Source organism: Lemur catta, chromosome 19 (genome assembly GCF_020740605.2).
Source record: "Lemur catta isolate mLemCat1 chromosome 19, mLemCat1.pri, whole genome shotgun sequence".
NCBI lineage: Eukaryota > Metazoa > Chordata > Mammalia > Primates > Lemuridae > Lemur > Lemur catta.
The window spans coordinates 28,314,657-28,337,621 of record NC_059146.1 but is presented as its reverse complement, the minus strand read 5'-3'; the positions used below and the strand labels follow the sequence as shown (position 1 = coordinate 28,337,621).

Sequence of the window (22,965 nt, the reverse complement as noted above, 5' to 3'; positions counted from 1 at the left end):
ACTGACTGTGGTTGAATGATGCCTTTGGAGGAACCAGTGGTACCACACAGGGCAAACTTCTCTCTGTTACCTGCACAGGGGAGTTACCCAAACCCTCCATCACGAGCAACAACTCCAGCCCCGTGGAGGACGAGGACTCCGTAGCCTTAACCTGTGAACCTGAGACTCAGGACACAACCTATCTATGGTGGATAAACGGTCAGAGGCTCCAAGACAGTGACAGGGTAGTGATGTCCCTGAACAACAGGACCATTATTTTACTCAATATCACAAGGAATGACACAGGACCCTATGAGTGTGAAAACTGGAACCCAGTGAGTGGCAACCGCAGTGACCCGGTCACCCTGGATGTGCTCTGTGAGTATCTTCTGTTCTTCCACGGCCCAGGCTGCAGCCCAAATCCACACAGCCAGAGACCAGGCCATTCAGTCCCTCTCAGGTCCAAGTACACAGACCCTCACCCCCGGACACCCAGGCTGGCCAAGATGTCCTGCCCCAGGCAAACCCAGGCCGGCCCAGCCTTGAGCAAGAATAGGAGGGAGGGGCTGCTCCTGTCTTGAGATGCTCCTGGTCAACGGCCTGTGATGAGAGAAACAGGTCAATGTCTCAGACACAAGTTATGGTTAGGAGTTTTGAGGTTTTTTTTACAGGGTTTCACTCTGTTGCCCAGGCTGAAGTTCACTGATGTGATCATATAGCTCACTGTAACCTTGAACTCTTGGGCTGAAGCAATCGATCCTCCTGCCTCATCCTCCTGAATAGCTAGGACTACAGGCATACACAACCAAGCCCAGTTAGGTTTTTTAATTTTTTGGAGAGATGGGGTCAGGCTATGTTGCCCAGGCTGGTCTCAAACACCTAGCCTTAGGCAATCCTCCTATCTCCACCTCCCAAACCACTGGATTATAGGTATGAGCCACCAGACCTGGCCAAATTGTAACTTTTTAAACACTGTTGTGACAGGATTCAGAGGGACACAGTGACCCTTCTACAGACCAGGAGCTTCCCCTTTCCTCTGATGACATCACATGTGGTTTTGTTCTCTTTGTCCAGATGGCCCCGACGTCCCCACCATTTCCCCCCCAGACTCCTATTACTATCCAGGGACAGACCTCAACCTCTCCTGCCACGCGGCCTCTAACCCGCCTGCACAGTATTCCTGGCTTTTCAATGGGAGTCTCCAGCAATCCACACAAGAGCTCTTCATCCCCAACCTCACTGTGGATAATAGCGGACCCTATACCTGTATCGCCCACAACTCTGCCACTGGCCGCAACAGGACCACAGTCAAGACTATCACTGTCTTTGGTAAGTGAATGCCTGGAGGATTGGCATTAAGTTTTGGCTTCGACTATGTCTGCTGTTCAGAGAAGAGCCATAAGAAGTTTTCTTTACCAGCCTGTGTCCTGGGCACAAACGTGTCCCAGGTTCCCCCTGAGCCCTCCCACTCCATCTCTGCAGACTTTCTCCTCCCCTGGCTTCTCTGATTTCACACACTTGACCTTGGGTCCAGCCTGGAATGTGGGGAGGGGGTTCCCTCAGCCCCAGAGAGACCCATCTAGTGGGAGGGGCTTCACAGAGGTCAGAAGAAGAAAGGTAAATGGCTTCTCTGTGTCATAAACTTGTCCCTTTCTGTCAGCTTTTTGTTTTCTTTTACCTACTCCATGAGCTGCAAGCAACATGGGAGGTTTCGAAATAGGCTCCCATTATTTTTCCCCAAATGAGAGGAGGAAACCCCCTCGCAGGAGGGATGAGCATCTCAGAGCTCTGTTTCCTGCTCTGCTCCCGGCTCGCCTGGTGACCGGCTCTGCTCTGACTCCATCTGGGGTGGGACAGGCCATGTGGAGAAGGTGCCCGGGTGGCCTGGCCTGAATCCGGCCACACTGTGCTGCCAATCAATGCCAGAGCCTTCCCCTGGTGAAGCTGCAGGGAAATGGGAAGAGAGAGAGCCTGGGGGCAGACTCCTGAGCTCTGTCCTGGCTCCAAAGTCACCAACTTTGTGAGGCTGTGGACACAGCACATGCCACACACCACAGAGAACAGTGAGTGACACCCACGTGGAGAAACAGGGAGATCCACCCGTGGAATCTCTGCATGGGGGGGAAGGGCCAATGCCAAAAAATCTGTGTTTATAGAGAGGGCAAGAGTTCCAGCATATAGTGTGCGTACACACACACACACACACACACACACACACTCTAAAACATACAGTATACACCCCTCTATATACATCTATCTATGTTATGCATATAGTGTGTAACATACATTTTACCATATTAATCCTTTTTCAGTGGACAGTCCAGTGGCATTAAGTACATTCACATTGTTCTGCTATCATCACCATCATCCACTCATAGACCTCTTTTTTTCCTTCCAAACTGAATCTCTGTGCCCACTGAACACCTGGGCAGAACTGCCCCACCTCCAGGCCCTGCAGCCTGAGAACTCAGCTGGCCCCTAGACTTGCTCCTGGTCTCCCTATGTTATTTCCACTCAACACCCAGGCCCCGCCATCACCCATCTCTAGGGCGTCCGTGAGAGGTGAGGCCTCAGAGAAAACACACCTCGGCTGGGCAATGTAGGACTGTGCAGCTGGAAGCGGTCAGCACCCACATGTCCCGAGGCCCCTCAGGCAGTCAGCAGGTCAGGGAAAGACCAGGAGAGGTGCCAGGGAATCTCTGACTCCTGGTCCTGTGCCTGTCCACGACCCAAGGCTGTGGCTTAATTCAGGCATGAGAACGTCTGTGCGTCTCCCAGACAGAGCAGGCGGCTTCACATTCTCTGAGCCCTGAGATCATTGTGCATCTGTCTTGTGACACGCACGCCTGCTTTAAAAGTCTAGTAAGGACTAATGCTGGCTGAGAAGTAAGAGATACTGACTGTGGTTGAATGATGCCTTTGGAGGAACCAGTGGTACCACACAGGGCAAACTTCTCTCTGTTACCTGCACAGGGGAGTTACCCAAACCCTCCATCACGAGCAACAACTCCAGCCCCGTGGAGGACGAGGACTCCGTAGCCTTAACCTGTGAACCTGAGACTCAGGACACAACCTATCTATGGTGGATAAACGGTCAGAGGCTCCAAGACAGTGACAGGGTAGTGATGTCCCTGAACAACAGGACCATTATTTTACTCAATATCACAAGGAATGACACAGGACCCTATGAGTGTGAAAACTGGAACCCAGTGAGTGGCAACCGCAGTGACCCGGTCACCCTGGATGTGCTCTGTGAGTATCTTCTGTTCTTCCACGGCCCAGGCTGCAGCCCAAATCCACACAGCCAGAGACCAGGCCATTCAGTCCCTCTCAGGTCCAAGTACACAGACCCTCACCCCCGGACACCCAGGCTGGCCAAGATGTCCTGCCCCAGGCAAACCCAGGCCGGCCCAGCCTTGAGCAAGAATAGGAGGGAGGGGCTGCTCCTGTCTTGAGATGCTCCTGGTCAACGGCCTGTGATGAGAGAAACAGGTCAATGTCTCAGACACAAGTTATGGTTAGGAGTTTTGAGGTTTTTTTTACAGGGTTTCACTCTGTTGCCCAGGCTGAAGTTCACTGATGTGATCATATAGCTCACTGTAACCTTGAACTCTTGGGCTGAAGCAATCGATCCTCCTGCCTCATCCTCCTGAATAGCTAGGACTACAGGCATACACAACCAAGCCCAGTTAGGTTTTTTAATTTTTTGGAGAGATGGGGTCAGGCTATGTTGCCCAGGCTGGTCTCAAACACCTAGCCTTAGGCAATCCTCCTATCTCCACCTCCCAAACCACTGGATTATAGGTATGAGCCACCAGACCTGGCCAAATTGTAACTTTTTAAACACTGTTGTGACAGGATTCAGAGGGACACAGTGACCCTTCTACAGACCAGGAGCTTCCCCTTTCCTCTGATGACATCACATGTGGTTTTGTTCTCTTTGTCCAGATGGCCCCGACGTCCCCACCATTTCCCCCCCAGACTCCTATTACTATCCAGGGACAGACCTCAACCTCTCCTGCCACGCGGCCTCTAACCCGCCTGCACAGTATTCCTGGCTTTTCAATGGGAGTCTCCAGCAATCCACACAAGAGCTCTTCATCCCCAACCTCACTGTGGATAATAGCGGACCCTATACCTGTATCGCCCACAACTCTGCCACTGGCCGCAACAGGACCACAGTCAAGACTATCACTGTCTTTGGTAAGTGAATGCCTGGAGGATTGGCATTAAGTTTTGGCTTCGACTATGTCTGCTGTTCAGAGAAGAGCCATAAGAAGTTTTCTTTACCAGCCTGTGTCCTGGGCACAAACGTGTCCCAGGTTCCCCCTGAGCCCTCCCACTCCATCTCTGCAGACTTTCTCCTCCCCTGGCTTCTCTGATTTCACACACTTGACCTTGGGTCCAGCCTGGAATGTGGGGAGGGGGTTCCCTCAGCCCCAGAGAGACCCATCTAGTGGGAGGGGCTTCACAGAGGTCAGAAGAAGAAAGGTAAATGGCTTCTCTGTGTCATAAACTTGTCCCTTTCTGTCAGCTTTTTGTTTTCTTTTACCTACTCCATGAGCTGCAAGCAACATGGGAGGTTTCGAAATAGGCTCCCATTATTTTTCCCCAAATGAGAGGAGGAAACCCCCTCGCAGGAGGGATGAGCATCTCAGAGCTCTGTTTCCTGCTCTGCTCCCGGCTCGCCTGGTGACCGGCTCTGCTCTGACTCCATCTGGGGTGGGACAGGCCATGTGGAGAAGGTGCCCGGGTGGCCTGGCCTGAATCCGGCCACACTGTGCTGCCAATCAATGCCAGAGCCTTCCCCTGGTGAAGCTGCAGGGAAATGGGAAGAGAGAGAGCCTGGGGGCAGACTCCTGAGCTCTGTCCTGACTCCAAAGTCACCAACTTTGTGAGGCTGTGGACACAGCACATGCCACACACCACAGAGAACAGTGAGTGACACCCACGTGGAGAAACAGGGAGATCCACCCGTGGAATCTCTGCATGGGGGGGAAGGGCCAATGCCAAAAAATCTGTGTTTATAGAGAGGGCAAGAGTTCCAGCATATAGTGTGCGTACACACACACACACACACACACACACACACACTCTAAAACATACAGTATACACCCCTCTATATACATCTATCTATGTTATGCATATAGTGTGTAACATACATTTTACCATATTAATCCTTTTTCAGTGGACAGTCCAGTGGCATTAAGTACATTCACATTGTTCTGCTATCATCACCATCATCCACTCATAGACCTCTTTTTTTCCTTCCAAACTGAATCTCTGTGCCCACTGAACACCTGGGCAGAACTGCCCCACCTCCAGGCCCTGCAGCCTGAGAACTCAGCTGGCCCCTAGACTTGCTCCTGGTCTCCCTATGTTATTTCCACTCAACACCCAGGCCCCGCCATCACCCATCTCTAGGGCGTCCGTGAGAGGTGAGGCCTCAGAGAAAACACACCTCGGCTGGGCAATGTAGGACTGTGCAGCTGGAAGCGGTCAGCACCCACATGTCCCGAGGCCCCTCAGGCAGTCAGCAGGTCAGGGAAAGACCAGGAGAGGTGCCAGGGAATCTCTGACTCCTGGTCCTGTGCCTGTCCACGACCCAAGGCTGTGGCTTAATTCAGGCATGAGAACGTCTGTGAGTCTCCCAGACAGAGCAGGCGGCTTCACATTCTCTGAGCCCTGAGATCATTGTGCATCTGTCTTGTGACACGCACGCCTGCTTTAAAAGTCTAGTAAGGACTAATGCTGGCTGAGAAGTAAGAGATACTGACTGTGGTTGAATGATGCCTTTGGAGGAACCAGTGGTACCACACAGGGCAAACTTCTCTCTGTTACCTGCACAGGGGAGTTACCCAAACCCTCCATCACGAGCAACAACTCCAGCCCCGTGGAGGACGAGGACTCCGTAGCCTTAACCTGTGAACCTGAGACTCAGGACACAACCTATCTATGGTGGATAAACGGTCAGAGGCTCCAAGACAGTGACAGGGTAGTGATGTCCCTGAACAACAGGACCATTATTTTACTCAATATCACAAGGAATGACACAGGACCCTATGAGTGTGAAAACTGGAACCCAGTGAGTGGCAACCGCAGTGACCCGGTCACCCTGGATGTGCTCTGTGAGTATCTTCTGTTCTTCCACGGCCCAGGCTGCAGCCCAAATCCACACAGCCAGAGACCAGGCCATTCAGTCCCTCTCAGGTCCAAGTACACAGACCCTCACCCCCGGACACCCAGGCTGGCCAAGATGTCCTGCCCCAGGCAAACCCAGGCCGGCCCAGCCTTGAGCAAGAATAGGAGGGAGGGGCTGCTCCTGTCTTGAGATGCTCCTGGTCAACGGCCTGTGATGAGAGAAACAGGTCAATGTCTCAGACACAAGTTATGGTTAGGAGTTTTGAGGTTTTTTTTACAGGGTTTCACTCTGTTGCCCAGGCTGAAGTTCACTGATGTGATCATATAGCTCACTGTAACCTTGAACTCTTGGGCTGAAGCAATCGATCCTCCTGCCTCATCCTCCTGAATAGCTAGGACTACAGGCATACACAACCAAGCCCAGTTAGGTTTTTTAATTTTTTGGAGAGATGGGGTCAGGCTATGTTGCCCAGGCTGGTCTCAAACACCTAGCCTTAGGCAATCCTCCTATCTCCACCTCCCAAACCACTGGATTGTAGGTATGAGCCACCAGACCTGGCCAAATTGTAACTTTTTAAACACTGTTGTGACAGGATTCAGAGGGACACAGTGACCCTTCTACAGACCAGGAGCTTCCCCTTTCCTCTGATGACATCACATGTGGTTTTGTTCTCTTTGTCCAGATGGCCCCGACGTCCCCACCATTTCCCCCCCAGACTCCTATTACCGTCTAGGTACAAACCTCAACCTCTCCTGCCACGCGGCCTCTAACCCGCCTGCACAGTATTCCTGGCTTTTCAATGGGAGTCTCCAGCAATCCACACAAGAGCTCTTCATCCCCAACCTCACTGTGGATAATAGCGGATCCTATACCTGTATCGCCCACAACTCTGCCACTGGCCGCAACAGGACCACAGTCAAGACTATCACAGTGTTCGGTAAGTGAATGCCTGGAGGATTGGCATTAAGTTTTGGCATCAACTATGTCTGCTGTTCAGAGAAGAGCCATAAAGGAATTCTCTTTCCCAGCCTGTGTCCTGGGCACAAATGTGTCCCAGGTTCCCCCTGAGCCCTCCCACTGTATCTCTGCAGACTTTCTCCTCCCCTGGCTTCTCTGATTTCATACACTTGACCTTGGGTCCAGCCTGGAATGTGGGGAGGGGGTTCCCTCAGCCCCAGAGAAACCCATCTAGTGAGAGGGGCTTCACAGAGGGAGAAGGAGGAAGGGTCCTGAAGGTCAAGTGGCTTCTGTCACTAACACGTCTCTTCTGTCACTTTTTTTTTTTACCTATTCCATGAGCTACAAGGAACATAGGAGGTTTTGAAATAGGCTTGCATTATTTTTTTCCCCAAATGAGACGAGGAAACCCCCTCGGAGGAGAGATGAGCATCTTGTCACTGTGCTCCCTGCTCTGCTCCCAGCTCCTCTGGGGACCGGCTCTGCTCTGACTGCATCGGGGGTGGGACAGGTCATGTGGAGAAGGTGCCCGGGTCTGTGGCCTGAATCTGGCTACGTTGTGCTGCTGGAGCCTTCCCCTGGTCAAGCTGCAGCGAAATGGGAAGAGAGAGCCTCAGGGCAGACTCCTGAGCTCTGTCCTGGCTCTGAAGTCCCCGGCTGCGTGCAGCTGTGGACACAGCACCTGTGACACACCACAGGGAACAGCTAGTGATGCCCCCGTAGAGAAGTAGAAAGATCCACCTGTAGAGTCTGTGCAGGGAGAAAAGTGGCAGCACGAAAAAGTTTCTATCTGTAGAGAATGTAAGAGTCTCAGCCTTTGATTAACACGAGTCCACAGACCGGGAAGTAAAAGTCCTCTTTGCACTGAGAAATCCTTTAGATCAGAACTTGTTCAGATACAAGGTCAGGAAGACTGGCTGGGCCTTCTTCATTCCCTAATAAATTATTAAGTGGAAGAAAGCGCCTCTTTTCTATGTAAAGCGACAGTACTAGGAAGGCGGCCTGATCACAGGAAGCTCTACGAAAAGGTCACACAAAAGACAATGGGAGAAACATTGCAGGTGACGATGAGGTTGCAGGACATGTGGGCTGAGAAAAGGGTCCTGGTGCGGATGCTACAGAGCTGTCCAGGGGAGTAGTCAGGGGTCAGACTGGGGTCAGAGGGGAGGTGCCGCCCTCTCCTTACAGAGCATCTCCTGAACAAAGACAGCCGACCTTCTACAGAGGGTCACAGCTGTCCCCTGGGTCACCTTTGCACAGCTCACTGTGGGACCTGACAGCTGGCTGAGATCTCTGAGGAAGGAGCATGGCCCCAGGCCCCAGGCCACTCTCAGTGGGTCACCTTCTCTGTTTGTCCACAGAACCAGTGGCACAGCCCTCCATCCAAGGCAGCAGCACCACAGTCACAGAAGACAAGGACTCCGTGGTCCTGACCTGCCTCACAAGTGACACTGGAATCTCCATCCAGTGGATCTTCAATAACCAAAATCTGCAGGTGACAGAGAGGATGCAGCTGTCACAGGACAACATCACTCTCAGCATAAACCCTGTCAAGAGGGGGGATGCCGGGGAGTATCAGTGTGAGGTCTCCAACCCAATCAGTTACCACCGAAGTGACATCTTCAGGCTGACCGTGGAATGTGAGTGACCCCTCACCCCTTCCTACTTCCTCCTGGGAGGATTACTCTGCCAAAGGTGTGCCAAATGGATAAAAGTCCATGGGGCAGAATGTCAATTACAGACCATTAGAGTAAACAGAATTGCCAAGTGGTTAAGAGCTTGGGCTCTGAATCAGATATACTTAGTTTTTTATCCTGGGTCTCGCATTTATTGTGTGACTTTGCATAACATTGTGTTCTTGTTTTTCTGTTAACATTTGTGTGTGTGTGGTAAAATATACAATACATAAGACCTACATTTTAGCCATTTTCAGTGTACAGTTCAGTGGCATTAAGTACATTCGCATCATACAACCGTCACCACTATCCATTTCTGGAACTTTTTCATCCTACCATACTAAGCCCGTGTACCCCTTAAGCAACAACTACCCACTCCCATTCCCCCAGCCCCCAAAACCACCATTCTACTTTCTATCTCTATGTATTTGACTATTCTAAGTACCTCTCATATAAGTGGAAACATACAATGTTTGTCCCTTTTTGTCTGGCTTACTTCTCTTAGCATAACATCTTCAAGGTCCATCCATGTTGTAGCACGTATTACAATTTCATTCCTTCTTAAGACTGAATAATATTCCACTGTATAGATATACCACATTTTGCTTATCCATTCTTCCATCTATGAACACTTAGGTTGCTTCCTTCTTTTGCCTGTTATGAACAATGCTGCTATGAACATGGGTATATAAATACCCATTCTAATCCTTGCTTTCAGGTCTTTTAGGTATATACCCAGAAATGGAATTGTTGGAGCAAATGGTGATTCTCTGTTTAGTTTTTTGAGGAACCACTGTATATTTTCCACCGTGGCTGTACCATTTTACATTCCCACCACCAATGACCAAGAGTTCCAATTTCTCTACATCCTTAAAAATACTTGTTTTCTGTTTTTGTTTTGTTAGCCATCTTAATGGGTGTGACGTGGTATATCACTGGAGTTTTGATTTGCATTTTGCTAATGATTAGCAATGTTTAGCATATTTTCATGTGCTTATGGGCCATTTGTTTATCTTCTTTGGAGAAATGTCTATGCAAGTCCTTTGCCCATTTTTTCAATTAGGATCTTTAGGGTTTTTTGGTTGTTGAGTTGTAGTAGCTCTTTATATGTTCTGGATATTAATCCCTTATCAGATGTATGATTTTCAAATATTTTATCCCATTTTATAGGTGGTCTTTTCACTTTCTTGATAATGTTCTTTAATGCACAAAAGTTTTTAGTTTCCATGAAGTCCAATTTATCTATTTTTTCTTTTGTTGCCCAAGTTTTTGGTGTTATACACAAGAAATCATTGCCAAATACAATGACATAAAGTTTTCACCCTATGTTTTCTTCTAAGATTTTTGTAGTTTTAGCTCTACATTTAGGTCTGTGATCAATTTTGAGTTAACTTTTGTATATGGTATTAGGAAAAGGTTCGACTTCATCTTTCACATGGATATCCAGTTTTCTCAACACCATTTGCTGAAAAGACGATCCTTTCTCCATGGAATGGTCTTGGCACCCTTGTCAAAAGCCATCTGGCCGTATATGCAAGCAATAATTTCTGGGCTCTCTAGTCTACTCCATTGGTTTCTATATCTTGTTTCATGTCAATACCACATTGTTTTGAATACCACAGCTTTGTAGTAAACTTTGAAATAAGGAAGTATGAGCACTCCAACTTTATTCTTCTTTTTCAAGATTGTTTTGGCTATTCAGGGTCCCTTGAGATTCCATGTGAATTTTAGAATGGGTTTTTCTATTTCTGTAAAAATCTCACTGGGATTTTGATGGGATTGCATTGAATCTGTAGTTCATTTTGGGTAGTGCTGCCATCTTAATAATATTACATCTTCCAGTTCATGAAAACAGGACATCTTTTCCATTTATTTATGTCTTCTGTAATTTCTTTCAGCAATGTTTTGTAGTTTTCAGGGTATAAGTCTTTCACATTCTTCTTTAAGTTGTTAATATTCCTAAGTATTTTTTTTTTTTGGAGTTCTTATAAACAGAATTTTGTTCTTAATTTCCTTTTGGATTGTTCATTGCTAGTGTACAAAAATACAACTGCTTTTTGCATGTTGATTTTGTATCCTGAAACTTTGCTGAATTTGTTTATTAGCTCTAACAGTGTTTTTGTGGAATCTTTAGGGTTTTCTACTTAAAATTTCATGTCATCTGCAAACAGAGATAATTTTGCTTCTGTCCAATTTGGATGCTTTTTTTTCTTCTTGCCTAATTCCTCTGGCCAGGACTTCCAATACTCCATTGAATAGAAGTGGCAAAAGCAGGCATCCTTGTCCTGTTCTTGACCTTAAAGGAAAAGTTTTCAGTCTTTCACGATAGAGTATGATGTTAGCTGTGGGCTTTTCATATATGCCCTTTATTAGGTTGAGATTATTTACTTCTATTCCTAGTTTGAGTGTTTTTATCATGAAAGAATGCTGAGTTTTATCCAGTGCTTCTACTGATTGAATTTCATTACTGGTTATAGGTCTATTCAGATTTTATACTTCTTTATTATTCCACCTTAGCAGGTTTTGTGTTTCTAGAAATTTGTCCATTTCACTTAGGTATCCAATTTGTTGGCATACCATTATGCCTAGTACTCTAGTAATCGCTATTTTTGCAGAATTGGTAGTAATGGCTTCACTTTCATTTCTGGTTGTAGTAATTGGGATCTTCTCTCTTTCTTTCTTAGTCAATCTAGTTAAAGGTTGTCAATTATGCTGATCTTGTTTGAAGAACCAAGTTGCAGTTTCATTGATTTTTCTCCATCGTTTTCCTATTCTCCATTCTATTTATCTCCGCTCTAATCTTTCTTATTTCCTTTATCCACTTTCTGTCAGTTTAATTTGTTCTTTTTCTTTATCCTTAAGTTCCAAAGTTAGATTGATTTGACATCTTTCTTCTCTTTTAATGTGTTTACAGTTATAAATTTCTTGCACAAGATTCTTAACTTCTCTGAGCCTCAGATTCCTCAACCAAAAATTTCAACAAGAACCTGCTTCATGGTATTGTTTTAAAGACTTAAATAGTCAGTGAAACCTTCAGCAAAATGCCACACAGATGAAATGTTTCATAAATGTTAGCTGCTATTATTACTACTGTTATCACTAGCCTTGAAGTTAGATAGTCCTAGCTAGAGTTAAATCCCAGATGCACTTCTCACCAGTCATATGACTTTGGGTAAGTTTTTTGACCACTCTAAGCCTCTATTTTTCATTTTTAAAATGGAAATAATATATCCCTAACAGGGTCACTGTATAGATCAAATGAGTTACATGTAGTGTTTAGCACAGGGCCTGGCACACAGTAAGTACCCCACAATAGTGGCTAACAGTAGCATTAATCCTCTAACTTGAGTTGACAGGTGAGAGCTAAGGCCCAAATGTTTGCAACAGAAAAAAAGAAGAAACAGGTGCAACAGGTATTTTATGTAGATATAGATATAGATGGATATATAGATATTTACACACACACATACCTATAAATATGGGAGGGAAGACGCATTACAAAAAAAAAAACCCACTGGGACATAGTTACTGACTAAATAAGGGAGGGGGGGAAAAGGAGTTAAGTGCAAAGTCTCAAGCCTGGTACATTCATTTTCATCCACTGAGATAGAGACATACTGGGATTACACACACAGGATAATTTCTTGGGGAAAATGCCTGTGAGGGAGAGTGGGGCAGGGGTGAGAGGAGCCTGGGAGAGCCCTCAGACCACACTGCAGATCTGATGCCTGTGAGGGACAAAGAGAAGCGCGTTTCAGGCTGCAGTGCAGCTCTAAGGGAGTTTCTGCAAGGTTCATGGGACGTCCCTAAGCCAGTCACCCATCAGAGGAAACCAGCGCCTGGCAGAATTGGGCTTCCCTTCACAGCCCTGCTGGGAGCCCCTGGAAAGCAAGGTCTTTGTGCAAAGGAGGTGGTGAACCCAGAATGCACTGGCCTGGGTCTTCTGTCAACTCAGTCCCTGCCATAGAGACCTGACAGGCTCATATTCATGGCTCTGGGACACTGAGAAAAAGATGCAACCACAAAGGCACGGAAAGTTCTAATAACATACACAAATTGCATGAGCCTTTCTCACATTTCAAAGCCTTCAAAAATATCTGAGTGAAGAAAGCCCAGGATGGAATTGACCACAGGCTGATCACCAACTTAGAAACACAGTGAGAGGGAAAAATAATTGCAAGGATATGGTTGCCTAATCACCTCCCAGGAACCTTCCCACACACTCAAAAAGTATTCCTTGAAGGAACAAGTAGAGACTACTTCATTCTGACAGTTATTTCCCAGGGTGCACCCACTATAAAACAATTCCACCTTCATTCCTTCTCCTCTTTTCTTCCCTTGCAGATGGTTCATCACACGGAAATTCTCTGAGCCTCTCCGCTGGAGCCATTGCTGGCATCGTGATCGGAGTCCTGGCTTGGGTGGCTTTGATTTAGCAGCCCTGGTGTATCTTCAGGAAGACTGGCGGGTATGATGGCCTTTCCTCTGTTAGGTTCGTCCAAGGCTGACTGCCATGCTCAGGAGAGGGAAAGAAGTTCTTCACCTGTCTCTGGGCCTAGAGCTCCTCCTCCTACCCCTACACTCCTGCTTCTTAGCACTAATTCCTGAAGGTCTCTTCTTCCCTGGTCTTCATATTCCCTGCACCCCACCATCTCTTGGACACGACTATTCCAATCCCCATATAGTCTAGAGGAACAGAGCCAATTATGTTCCTCTGTTCCCCAGTCAGGGAAGCCAAGCTCCAAGAAGGAAAACAAATGAGAAAACGAAAGCAGCAGCAGGAGAAAGCAAGTCATGTGCTCCACTGACCACAGTAACAGGACGAGGGAGAAACAGGACAGGAAGAGAACCTAAGAGAAAGCGCAAACAACCAAAGTCCTTTCAGGCAATACGAAAAAACAAAAAACAAAACACAAGAATCTACTCCTGGAAAACAAAACGGGAACGCTCTTAGGGTAGAAGCAGGCACAGAAGCAGTCAATAGAGAATTGACCTAAATGTGAACATCCAGCAACCAGGAAGAGTAAACCCTAGACGGGATCGTGGGCAGACTGAAGAGGCCCTAACAGGAAAGGCAGCACCAACCATGGTTTGAATGAACATCAAGGAGCCCCAAGAAATTACCTGCTGACAGTGTCCTTCCTAACTCAGGGAGCAAAGATCCTGTGCTTGGCAATAGCAGTCACAGTGTCTGATGTTTATTTAGGGCAAGCGACCAGCATGATCTCACAGAGCACAAATCCTCAGCCTCCAACCACACTAAGTAAAGCCACTCACTCAGTGAGAACTGTTATGTTCCACCATGTGCCCTGCCCTGGCAGGGAACCCTAGATTCCCAAATCTCCCTCCCTTATGATTTTTTCTTTTTTGAGACATAATCTCACTCTGTCACCCAGGCTGTAGTGCAGTGGCATCATCATAGCTCACTGCAACCTCCAACTCCTGGGCTCAAGCAATCCTCCTGCCTCAGCCTCCCAAGTAGCTGGAGCTACAGGTGTGCGCCACCACACCCAGCCTCCTTCTGAATTTTGACAGAGGGGTCTCCATTTCCCAATCTTGAGTTGGCATAGGTCCTCACCCTTCCTAGCCACAGGAGTCCCCTGAGACACAGCCACACCAGAAAGGCTCACTCCACCTAGGCCAGCCTGGCCTGAGCAAGATCCCATGATCCCGGGAGCCATTTCCTCATCCTTACTCCTCCGCCTCCTGCCTCTATTGTGGATGTGGGTGTTCTCCTTGGTGAGACTTTCCTTGTCTTTTGGGTGCTCTGGGTGCTCTGTGCCTCAGTGCCCCCCTTGCCACTGGAGCATGTTGCTGAGAAACACATCTGGGCAACAAGCAAGGCCTCGTGAACTGGTAGAAATCTTCAGAAGTGGATGGCGGCCTCCCGTGGCTCCACCTCTGCCCTCCTCTAATACTACTGCGCCGAGTCTGCACCACAGTCTCTGAGGGAAGCGAATTCCTTCACTGACGATGGGCCACCTCCCCACACCCAGCCACTACCACTGCCAGCACCCGCCACCCCTTCAGCTAGAAATCACCAGGACTTCAGTCAGCTTTGCATTTCCACGGATTGGTAACTCTTCTTTTGCTTCCCCAGGTCAGAACCACTCTGACGACTCACCTGACAAGGTAAGCACAGCCACTTTCACTGGCTCATTTTCTCATGGAAATGACTCTGTATAGAACTGGTTATTCTTGAAGACATAAATGTGAGACAAATTTGGGCTAGAGTTCTTCAGCGCAGCAACAAAGAAGTATTGCTAATCACACCCATGAGTCTACCTCACGGCAAGAATGTGCACTTTGGAATCATCCCCATCCTGTGTTGAATACTGGCTGTGACTCTCAGTAGCTCTGTGACTCTGGCCAAGTAACTTACCCTTTTTGACCCTCAGCTTCACCATCTGTAAAATGGGCTTTCTGCCTGCGTCCAAGAGAAGCTGATGGGATTAAACAAGGTACCATGTGTAGAGCACCCAGCACCATGGCCAGAATAAGGAAGACACTAAGTCATTTTCTCTCCTCTACCTTCTACCTGACTGCTCTTCAGTGAAAAGGATAATTTCCATTCTAATGGATCTGAGATCCTGCTTTCCTTTATTTCATGATAATTTCACAGAATTTTTCTCATTCTAACCTTTCAATAGAGCACACATACATACTGAAAAGTGCTAAATCATAATTATACTTTCCTGATGTATGAACTTTCACAAGCTCAACACACCCATATAAATAGCACCCAAATCAAGAAACACCACCTGACCCCCTTCCCGACACTTCCCTCCAGAGAGGAACCACTATCCTGACTTCCAGTGCTGCAGATCAGTTTCGCCTGGTTTTGCTCTTGCACAAATGAGAAATGCAGCATATCCTTATCTGTGGCTTCTTTCATTCAACATTGTGTTGTGAGTTTCATCCATATTGTTACAGTATTTGTGGTTTGCTCATTACGGTTGCTGTGCTATCGTATTCCTTTGCACAAACACCACCGTAATCTAGGTCTTCTAATGATCATTCAGCAGAATGTCAGCAAGCAGAGGATGGGTAATAAGAGCCCTTCTCCAAAGCTCAAAGTTTCAAGTGGTGACAGGTGACAGGCCATGGTGCTGAATCTCACTAAGGAAGTGAGGCCCTGACTCATGACACTGACTTAAGTGATCACTACTCGTGCTTTTCAGATCGATGAAGTTGCATATACTACCCTGACCTTCAAAGCCCAGGAACCAACACAACAAACTTCTGCTTCCCCGTCCTCAGCCACAGAAACGGTTTATTCAGAAGTGAAAAAGAAGTAATGCAACCTGTCCAGCTCACTGCACTGCTGATGTCTTCCAAGTCTCTCACTCTCATCTCTAGGAGATCCCATTACCCTAAGGGGAGAAGGGAAGAAGTCTCCCCCACCCTCTCTTCCCTAATAGGCACCTCCTGGCTGCCTGGTCACGCCCTTCCCTTCAATGTCAATACATGAAATGGTACATCCGGGAATCTGGGAGTCTGTAGGAAACCCAACCTTTCTTGTCATTGAAATTTGACAAAGGCCAACTTGCAACAGAGTTGCCAGAAGCTCCCCACCCCTCCCCCTTTCCCCAACCTGGACTTGCTTTAAACTTATCTATTTAGCACCCACCCAAGTCCTGTCCTACCAGAGTCTAACTTGAATTTGCCGTAACCTTGAGGTTATGCCCTTCTCCACTGAAGTACATGTGCCAGAAAAAAAGAGAGAGAGAGAAAGTAAAGGCAGTAATGGCCTCTCCTTTCTCTCCAAAGACTGGTGTGAACCCACCATACCCAGAAAATGAAATATATAACCCATAGTGACCTTGGAAATCCTATACTTTTGTCCACTGTCAGGGTGGTCTACCTACAGGATCAGGGTCTAGGCATCTTGCTGCTTACCTAAGCCCTTTGGAAAACCTCTCTCCAGAGAACCCACTAGAATCAACTAGGAAAACTATTTGCCAAGGCCCACAGGCACTTCCTGATGGAAAATGCAAAACTGCACTTATGTTTTAATATCTTTATGGGCTTTATTCAAGGAAGTGTTGAAAGAGGGAGGCGGTACAGCTTTGGGAGAAATAAGCCTTTTTTTATTATTTTTTTTTATTTCAGCATATTATGGGGGAAACAAGCCTTTAATAGACACAATCTGCTGGGAACTTGGGAAATGAATCAGAGAGCTACCCTTCAGAGATTATTTAAATTATTGTTTAAAACTGCACAATCTGAGGTATTGGGGTTTTTCTCCTTTTCTCTGAGACATTCTGCCATTTTAATTTTTGTAACAGTTTATTTATGTGAAAAGGGTTATTTTTACTTAGATTAGCTGTTAAGCCAATCTGACTGCCTTAGGTGAAAGAAGCCACCACAAAACCTCAGGTCTCTAGGTCAAGAGCCTCTCGAGGCTTTTTGTCAGAGGTTCCAAATAGAAAGTAAGAAGAGGCTTCCTCGTTCATGGCTAGAAATGGATCTAACTCAGTTTCTAGGCACCTCAGACCAGTCATCAACGAGCATTCTATTCCACGTCTCTCCCTGTGCATCTTCTGTCTGCCCCACTCACTGTCTCAGGAAACCTTGCCTCCGCTAAGGTGCATTTGGTCCTTGAGAAGTGGGAGTATCCTACAGGGACACTATCACCCATGCTGGTGGCATTGTTTACAACTAGACGGCTGTACTGGTGCTAATACCCTTGGGAAACAGGGCTGTGAGAGGGTGTTAGGACATGGGGGGGCTTGTTATAACTCAGCCCTAGGCATCTTGAACAGCCTGTGAGATCTATCTTTTTTCCCATGGGATCCGTGAACATGTATTAGAATAAAAAGGAAGGGCAGGAGGAGAGGCAAACGTGCTTCTCACTCAGCTTTCTTCTACACAGATGGAATCTCTTTGGGGCTCAGAGAAAGGTTTTATTCACTATTGCCTACTTGATCTCATGCTATGCCTAAGAGGCCTTCTCCAAGAGAATTAGTTGGAAATTCCATGAACTCAGGTACCTCTTTCAGGGTTTTCTAACCCTGACATGATTGTACATACTTTCCCTCATCCATGCTATGCTGTTATTTAATTTTGTCTGGCTAAGGCCACTTCCTAATTATTTGTAAAATTTGTTCTATATTTCTAATAAAAATAATATATCAGACATCAACATGCCATCTCATGGTTGATACTACTTTAGACAATGTCATCTTTACAGGCAGAAGAAATTGTTCTATGAGGAGTCAGAGTAAACCTATTTGTAAGTCTACAGATATTTGATTTAGTGATCAGAGAATTAGCTAAATTCATTCGCACACCTGCTAACAAAGTGGGTATATCTGGAAGCAACAGATGACAGCTCCAACCTGCCTATCTTCCTCTAAGAGAGAAGATAATTTCATGAGCAAAAGATCTCCAGGCCTCTTCATTAGGGGCCAACAGCACTTCCCACACAGGTGGATCCAGTGATTCAGGTGTAGCAATAGCAGGGTCTCCACAGGTTCAGTCACACAGAAACTTCCCTAGACCTCCTGTCTCCTCCCTGTTCCCTTTTTTCTGCCCTCCCAGAGGGTCAGATCTCTTCTAATACGAATAACCTTCATTTACCAATTCCACTAAGTATTAACCTCTTACCTCATTTCCTTCGCTTCCGATCAATTGACATCCGAGTGCTGCCTTTCCCTTTCCTCATCACCCAGTTCCTCCTGCCCCTGCAGTGGGGCCTCCATACCCAAGACCACGGGAAGCAGCATAAAACCAGCAACCCTCTCTTGGCCAAATGCCAAGGTATTTTCACCATCCTCACACTTTTCACTTTGACAGCATCTAAGACCACAGAAAACTTTGACCTTCTGGGGCATTCCCCCACCTATGGATTGCACCCCAACACCAAATTTAGTGCTCAGGCCCTTCTTGTCCCCCTCCTTCCTCAGCTTCAGTGACCTCTCTGCAGAGGCTCCCACATTTACATGTCCAACCCCTACTACTTCCCAGCGCTCCTGACACCCGCATCCAAGTGCCGTCTGAAATCCCTCATTTAAACCAGCCCTGCCCCGGCTCACTCACTTCCCCCAGTGACACCCACAGTTTCCCCAGCCCCTGCTCATTTGTTCCCCAGATTCAGCACATCGTCAGAGCCTCTCAATCCTTTTGTAACATCTCCCACATATGTCGTTCTCTACATTTCCATAAACCTAGCTAACCCAGGCTCTCAGCAGCTGCTGCCAGCACTGCATGACTTCCTGTCTCCAGTCTCTCTGAACCCTCCTGCATACCGCTGCCTCGCTACCTTCCTGAGAGTAGTTCACCCTCCTACGCAAGAATCCCTAGTGGCCTACTCTGGCCTATTCGATAGGTTCAAATTTCTTCTCTTTACTAATCCTTCTTACTTCTTTACCACTACTCCCTAGTGTAATCCTCCATCTTAATTTTTTTTTTTTTTTTTGTCTGTTGCCTGAGCTAGAGAGAATTGGCATCATCATAGCTCACTGCAACCTGAAACTCCTGGGCTCAAGTGAGCCTCCTGCCTCAGCCTCCTGAGTAGCAGGGACTATAGGCATGAGCCACCATGCCCACCTCCACCTGCAATCCTAATCAGATCTGTCTCTCTACACAGCCCTGCCCCTCTACCCCATATGCATATATAATTCTAAGTCCCAACACTATGGGCTAAAAACATTCCAAACAGGGCGATCTCCCCTCCACTACCTGCACTGCAGAGTTAGCCACACCCTTCATCACAAGCCATCTCTGACCTCATGGGGGACAAAGACTGAGACTCAGGACACAACCTACCTGAGGTTGAGAATCTTTTCCTCATAACTAATACATGTGTTCATGACAGTTATAGAAATGAGGAAGGCAAGGTCCCTACCCAAGGAACAGAAACTCTAAAGCAGAAGATAAGGCATGAAAAATAATTATAATGCAAAAATAGAAAGAGATAAATGCCATAAGAAGTCAAAGAAATTTAAAGGGAAATATGGCTACATACTGAAATCACTGGGAAATTTTTTAAAAGAACAATGATACTCAGGCCCCACCCACAAATTCTGATTTAATTGGTCTGCAGGGGGACCCACGCATTAGTAATTTTTAAGCCTTCCCAGATGCTACTAACATGTAGCTACGATGGAGAACCCTTGGTATAATAGGTAGGACTTGGCCCTGAATCAATGTTTTGTAGCTAGAAGTATACATCTGAATTACCTAGGGAACTTTTTCAACAAACATAAGCCCATATACCATCCCTGGGAAGCTCAAGCGGTGTGTCCAGAGTGAGTCTTGGGCTTGTGTATTTTGAAAAACTCCTCAGTGATTCTCGCATATATTCCATGTTAGGAAACAGTGATCCGAAGCATAGGTAGGATAGAAATGATGAAGAAGAGTTTGAAGAACATTCTACATGATGAACATGAGATGAATAATCTTTCTGCAGGGCACAGAGAGGTACTCAAGAAGAAACTGTTGGCAAATGGCTGAACTTTAACAAACTGACAATACCAAGTATTGTGAGCATGGGGAGCAACTGGTACTCTCATATGTTGCTGGTGGAAATATAAAATGTTACAACCACTCTGGAAAACAGTGTGACAGTTTCTTATAATGTTAAATATATATTTACACAACCCAACAATCCCACTCCTAGATATTTACCCATGAGAAATGAAAATATATATCCACACAAAGAGTTGTACATGAATGCTCATAGCAGTATTCATAGTAGTCAAAAAGTGGAAATAACCCAATCTCTATCAGCGGATGAATGGGTTAAAAAAACTGTGGACTACCCATACAATAGAATACTGATCAGTAATAAAAGGGCACAAACTACTGATAAAACAAAATGGATGAATCTCGAAAACATCATGTTATGCAAAAGAAGCCAGACACAAAGGAGCACGTGCTACCTAACACCATTTAAATGAAGCTCAAGAATTGGCAATTCTAATTAATGGTGTTAAGAATTCATCCTACGGGGTGGGATTCACTGCAAAGGTGCTCAAGTGGGCTTTGGAGCTGATGGAAATATTCTGCATCTCAATTCAGGTGGTGATGACATTTTTGGTATACATTTACCAAAAATCAAATTGTACACTTAAGATCTATATACATTTCAATGTATTTTAATTTTTAAAGATAAAATAAGGAAAGGAGCTGCTAATTCAATCTTTCCAGTACAAAGAAGCTGTATTCATTTTCCATTGCTGCATAATAAATTAACACAAATTTAGCGGCTTAAAACAACACTCACTTTTTAGTTTGCGGAGTTAGGTTCCTTGCAGTCATAGGTTGAGGTCCCCATTGTCCTCCTGTTGGCCAGTCACTCTCAGCTCCTAGAGGACCTTCCCAGGCCCTCGCCCACGACCCCTCTGTCTCAGCAAGCGATGCCTCCCTCCAGTGGAATCCCTCTCGTGCTTCCATCTCTGGTTTTCCCTTCTGAGACCAGCCTGAGAAAACTCTCCACTTTCACTGTTAAAGGTCTCGTGTGATGAGATTAGGTCCACTCAGATCATCTCTCTTTTGATTAACTCAAAATCAACTTATTTGTAACCTTAATTACATCTTCAAAATCCTGTTACTATACAAGGTTACAAAATCACAGGCGTGACATCGCATCACAGTCACAGTTCCAGAGATTAGGGCCCATTTTAGGACTCTGCTACCACAGCGCCACATAACGCTGCTCCTGCCCTCAAGAAGCCCTCAGAGTAAAGAAAAGGAGCTCACAAAACCATGAGCTGCTTAAGGGCCACCGTGATTTTATTCCCATTAATATACCCAGTACCTAACACAGAGCTTAGTATCTAGTAGGCATTCCGGAAACTAAATATTTATTAAGGGATTGACTGAATGAATGAATAGTATCAAGAATTTACTAAAATTGTGTGCAAGACACATGGAGAAGTGTTTAATCAATTTATTGGGTGCCTATAATGTGTATCTTGCTAGAAAAATCAAAAATGAAGACACAGTTTCTATCTTTAAGTTGCTTTCAGAGGAGTATGGGAAATTATATATGTACTCAGAGAACAAGGCACAAGGACAATGCAATAGGTGCTACTAAAGTTATTAAAAGGGCTATGAGATGGCCACAGCCACCACCACCTGGTTTCTAGTCTTGCTCTTCCAACTACTCTATTTATGCTGGTCTAGGTAAGAACGAACCTTTTCTACTTAGTTCAACCAAGATGGCTGTAATTTTTTAGTAGGAACTAACAAAAAGAACAAGAAAAGAAAAAATACGAAAGAATTTTTTTAAAAGACAGGAATTTTCAACCAACAATAAGTGAATCCTAACCAGAGAATTCTTACTGGATACCATATGTCTAGGTCTGAACTTCCTTGGACAAGGGATCCCGGTCCTCAGGCCACTCACCTGCATTAACAGACAGGTGTGGCCTGATTTGCTTTTCATTCCCACTCACTAGACCCCCTCTAGCCCCCTCACTGAGGGAGGAGAGCCCTTCTCTTTTCACCCTCCGGCTTCCCTGCCGAACTTTAGCCTGATCTACAGCAGCAGCTTTGGCCCTACCTAGACAGCACTCTAATTTTGAGACCCTGGATTTCTTCTGCTGCCTGAAACTTACCCTTTCTCTTTTTTTTTCCTCTGTCTTTTTTGACCTCGCTGGAAAATATGCTTTGGCCTGACCTTTGTCTGGGATGGTTCTACGTCTCAGGGTATTGTAATGGTTTTCACCAAGGGTCATATCTGGGACTGGCTCCAACAGCAGGTTCCATCTTCCTGAGGTCTTCCGAAGGTCCACCTTTGCCAAAACAAAAGAAAACAGCTTGTTTTCCCATTTCAAAGTCCCTTACCCATCTCATATAGCGCCAGGGGAAGTATAGATAATAACAACTAAGTTTGGGAAAGGAATTTGGCAATATTTATCAAGAGCCCAAGTAACTCCATTAACCAAATTATCTATTCATTTTCAGAAATACAGCCCACAGAAATAGTGGAGATGAAAAACAAGCAATGCAAAAGAATGTTTATCGTAGCAACATTTACAAGGGAGAAAAAACAGAAACAATCCAGATGTCCAACTATAGGGAAATTATTAAATAAGTTATGAATCAACCATTAATATAATGTGATAGTCATTTTTTAAATGTTTGATATAATTTTAATAATGTAAGAAAACATCACAACTAGTGAAAAATAAGTATACAAAGTTATACACATAGTATGATCTTAATAGGTAGAAAAACGAGCAAAGGAGAAAAGCCTATTGC

At 45.9% G+C, this 22,965-nt stretch overlaps 1 protein-coding gene across 1 annotated transcript in view; it reads left to right on the top strand.

Moving 5' to 3' along the window:
- The window catches only part of LOC123624063 (carcinoembryonic antigen-related cell adhesion molecule 6-like), an 83,851-nt gene extending 65,952 nt beyond the window's left edge, over window positions 1-17,899 (top strand). Inside the window, exons 6-15 of the mRNA XM_045531613.1 lie at window positions 79-357; window positions 1,054-1,308; window positions 2,953-3,231; window positions 3,928-4,182; window positions 5,829-6,107; window positions 6,804-7,058; window positions 8,440-8,718; window positions 13,099-13,222; window positions 14,855-14,886; window positions 15,936-17,899. Of these exons, the coding sequence (XP_045387569.1) occupies window positions 79-357; window positions 1,054-1,308; window positions 2,953-3,231; window positions 3,928-4,182; window positions 5,829-6,107; window positions 6,804-7,058; window positions 8,440-8,718; window positions 13,099-13,190 (1,973 nt within the window). The 3' untranslated portion in view covers window positions 13,191-13,222; window positions 14,855-14,886; window positions 15,936-17,899. The remainder of the gene's footprint in view (window positions 1-78; window positions 358-1,053; window positions 1,309-2,952; window positions 3,232-3,927; window positions 4,183-5,828; window positions 6,108-6,803; window positions 7,059-8,439; window positions 8,719-13,098; window positions 13,223-14,854; window positions 14,887-15,935) is intronic.
- Window positions 17,900-22,965: the final 5,066 nt, after the last annotated feature.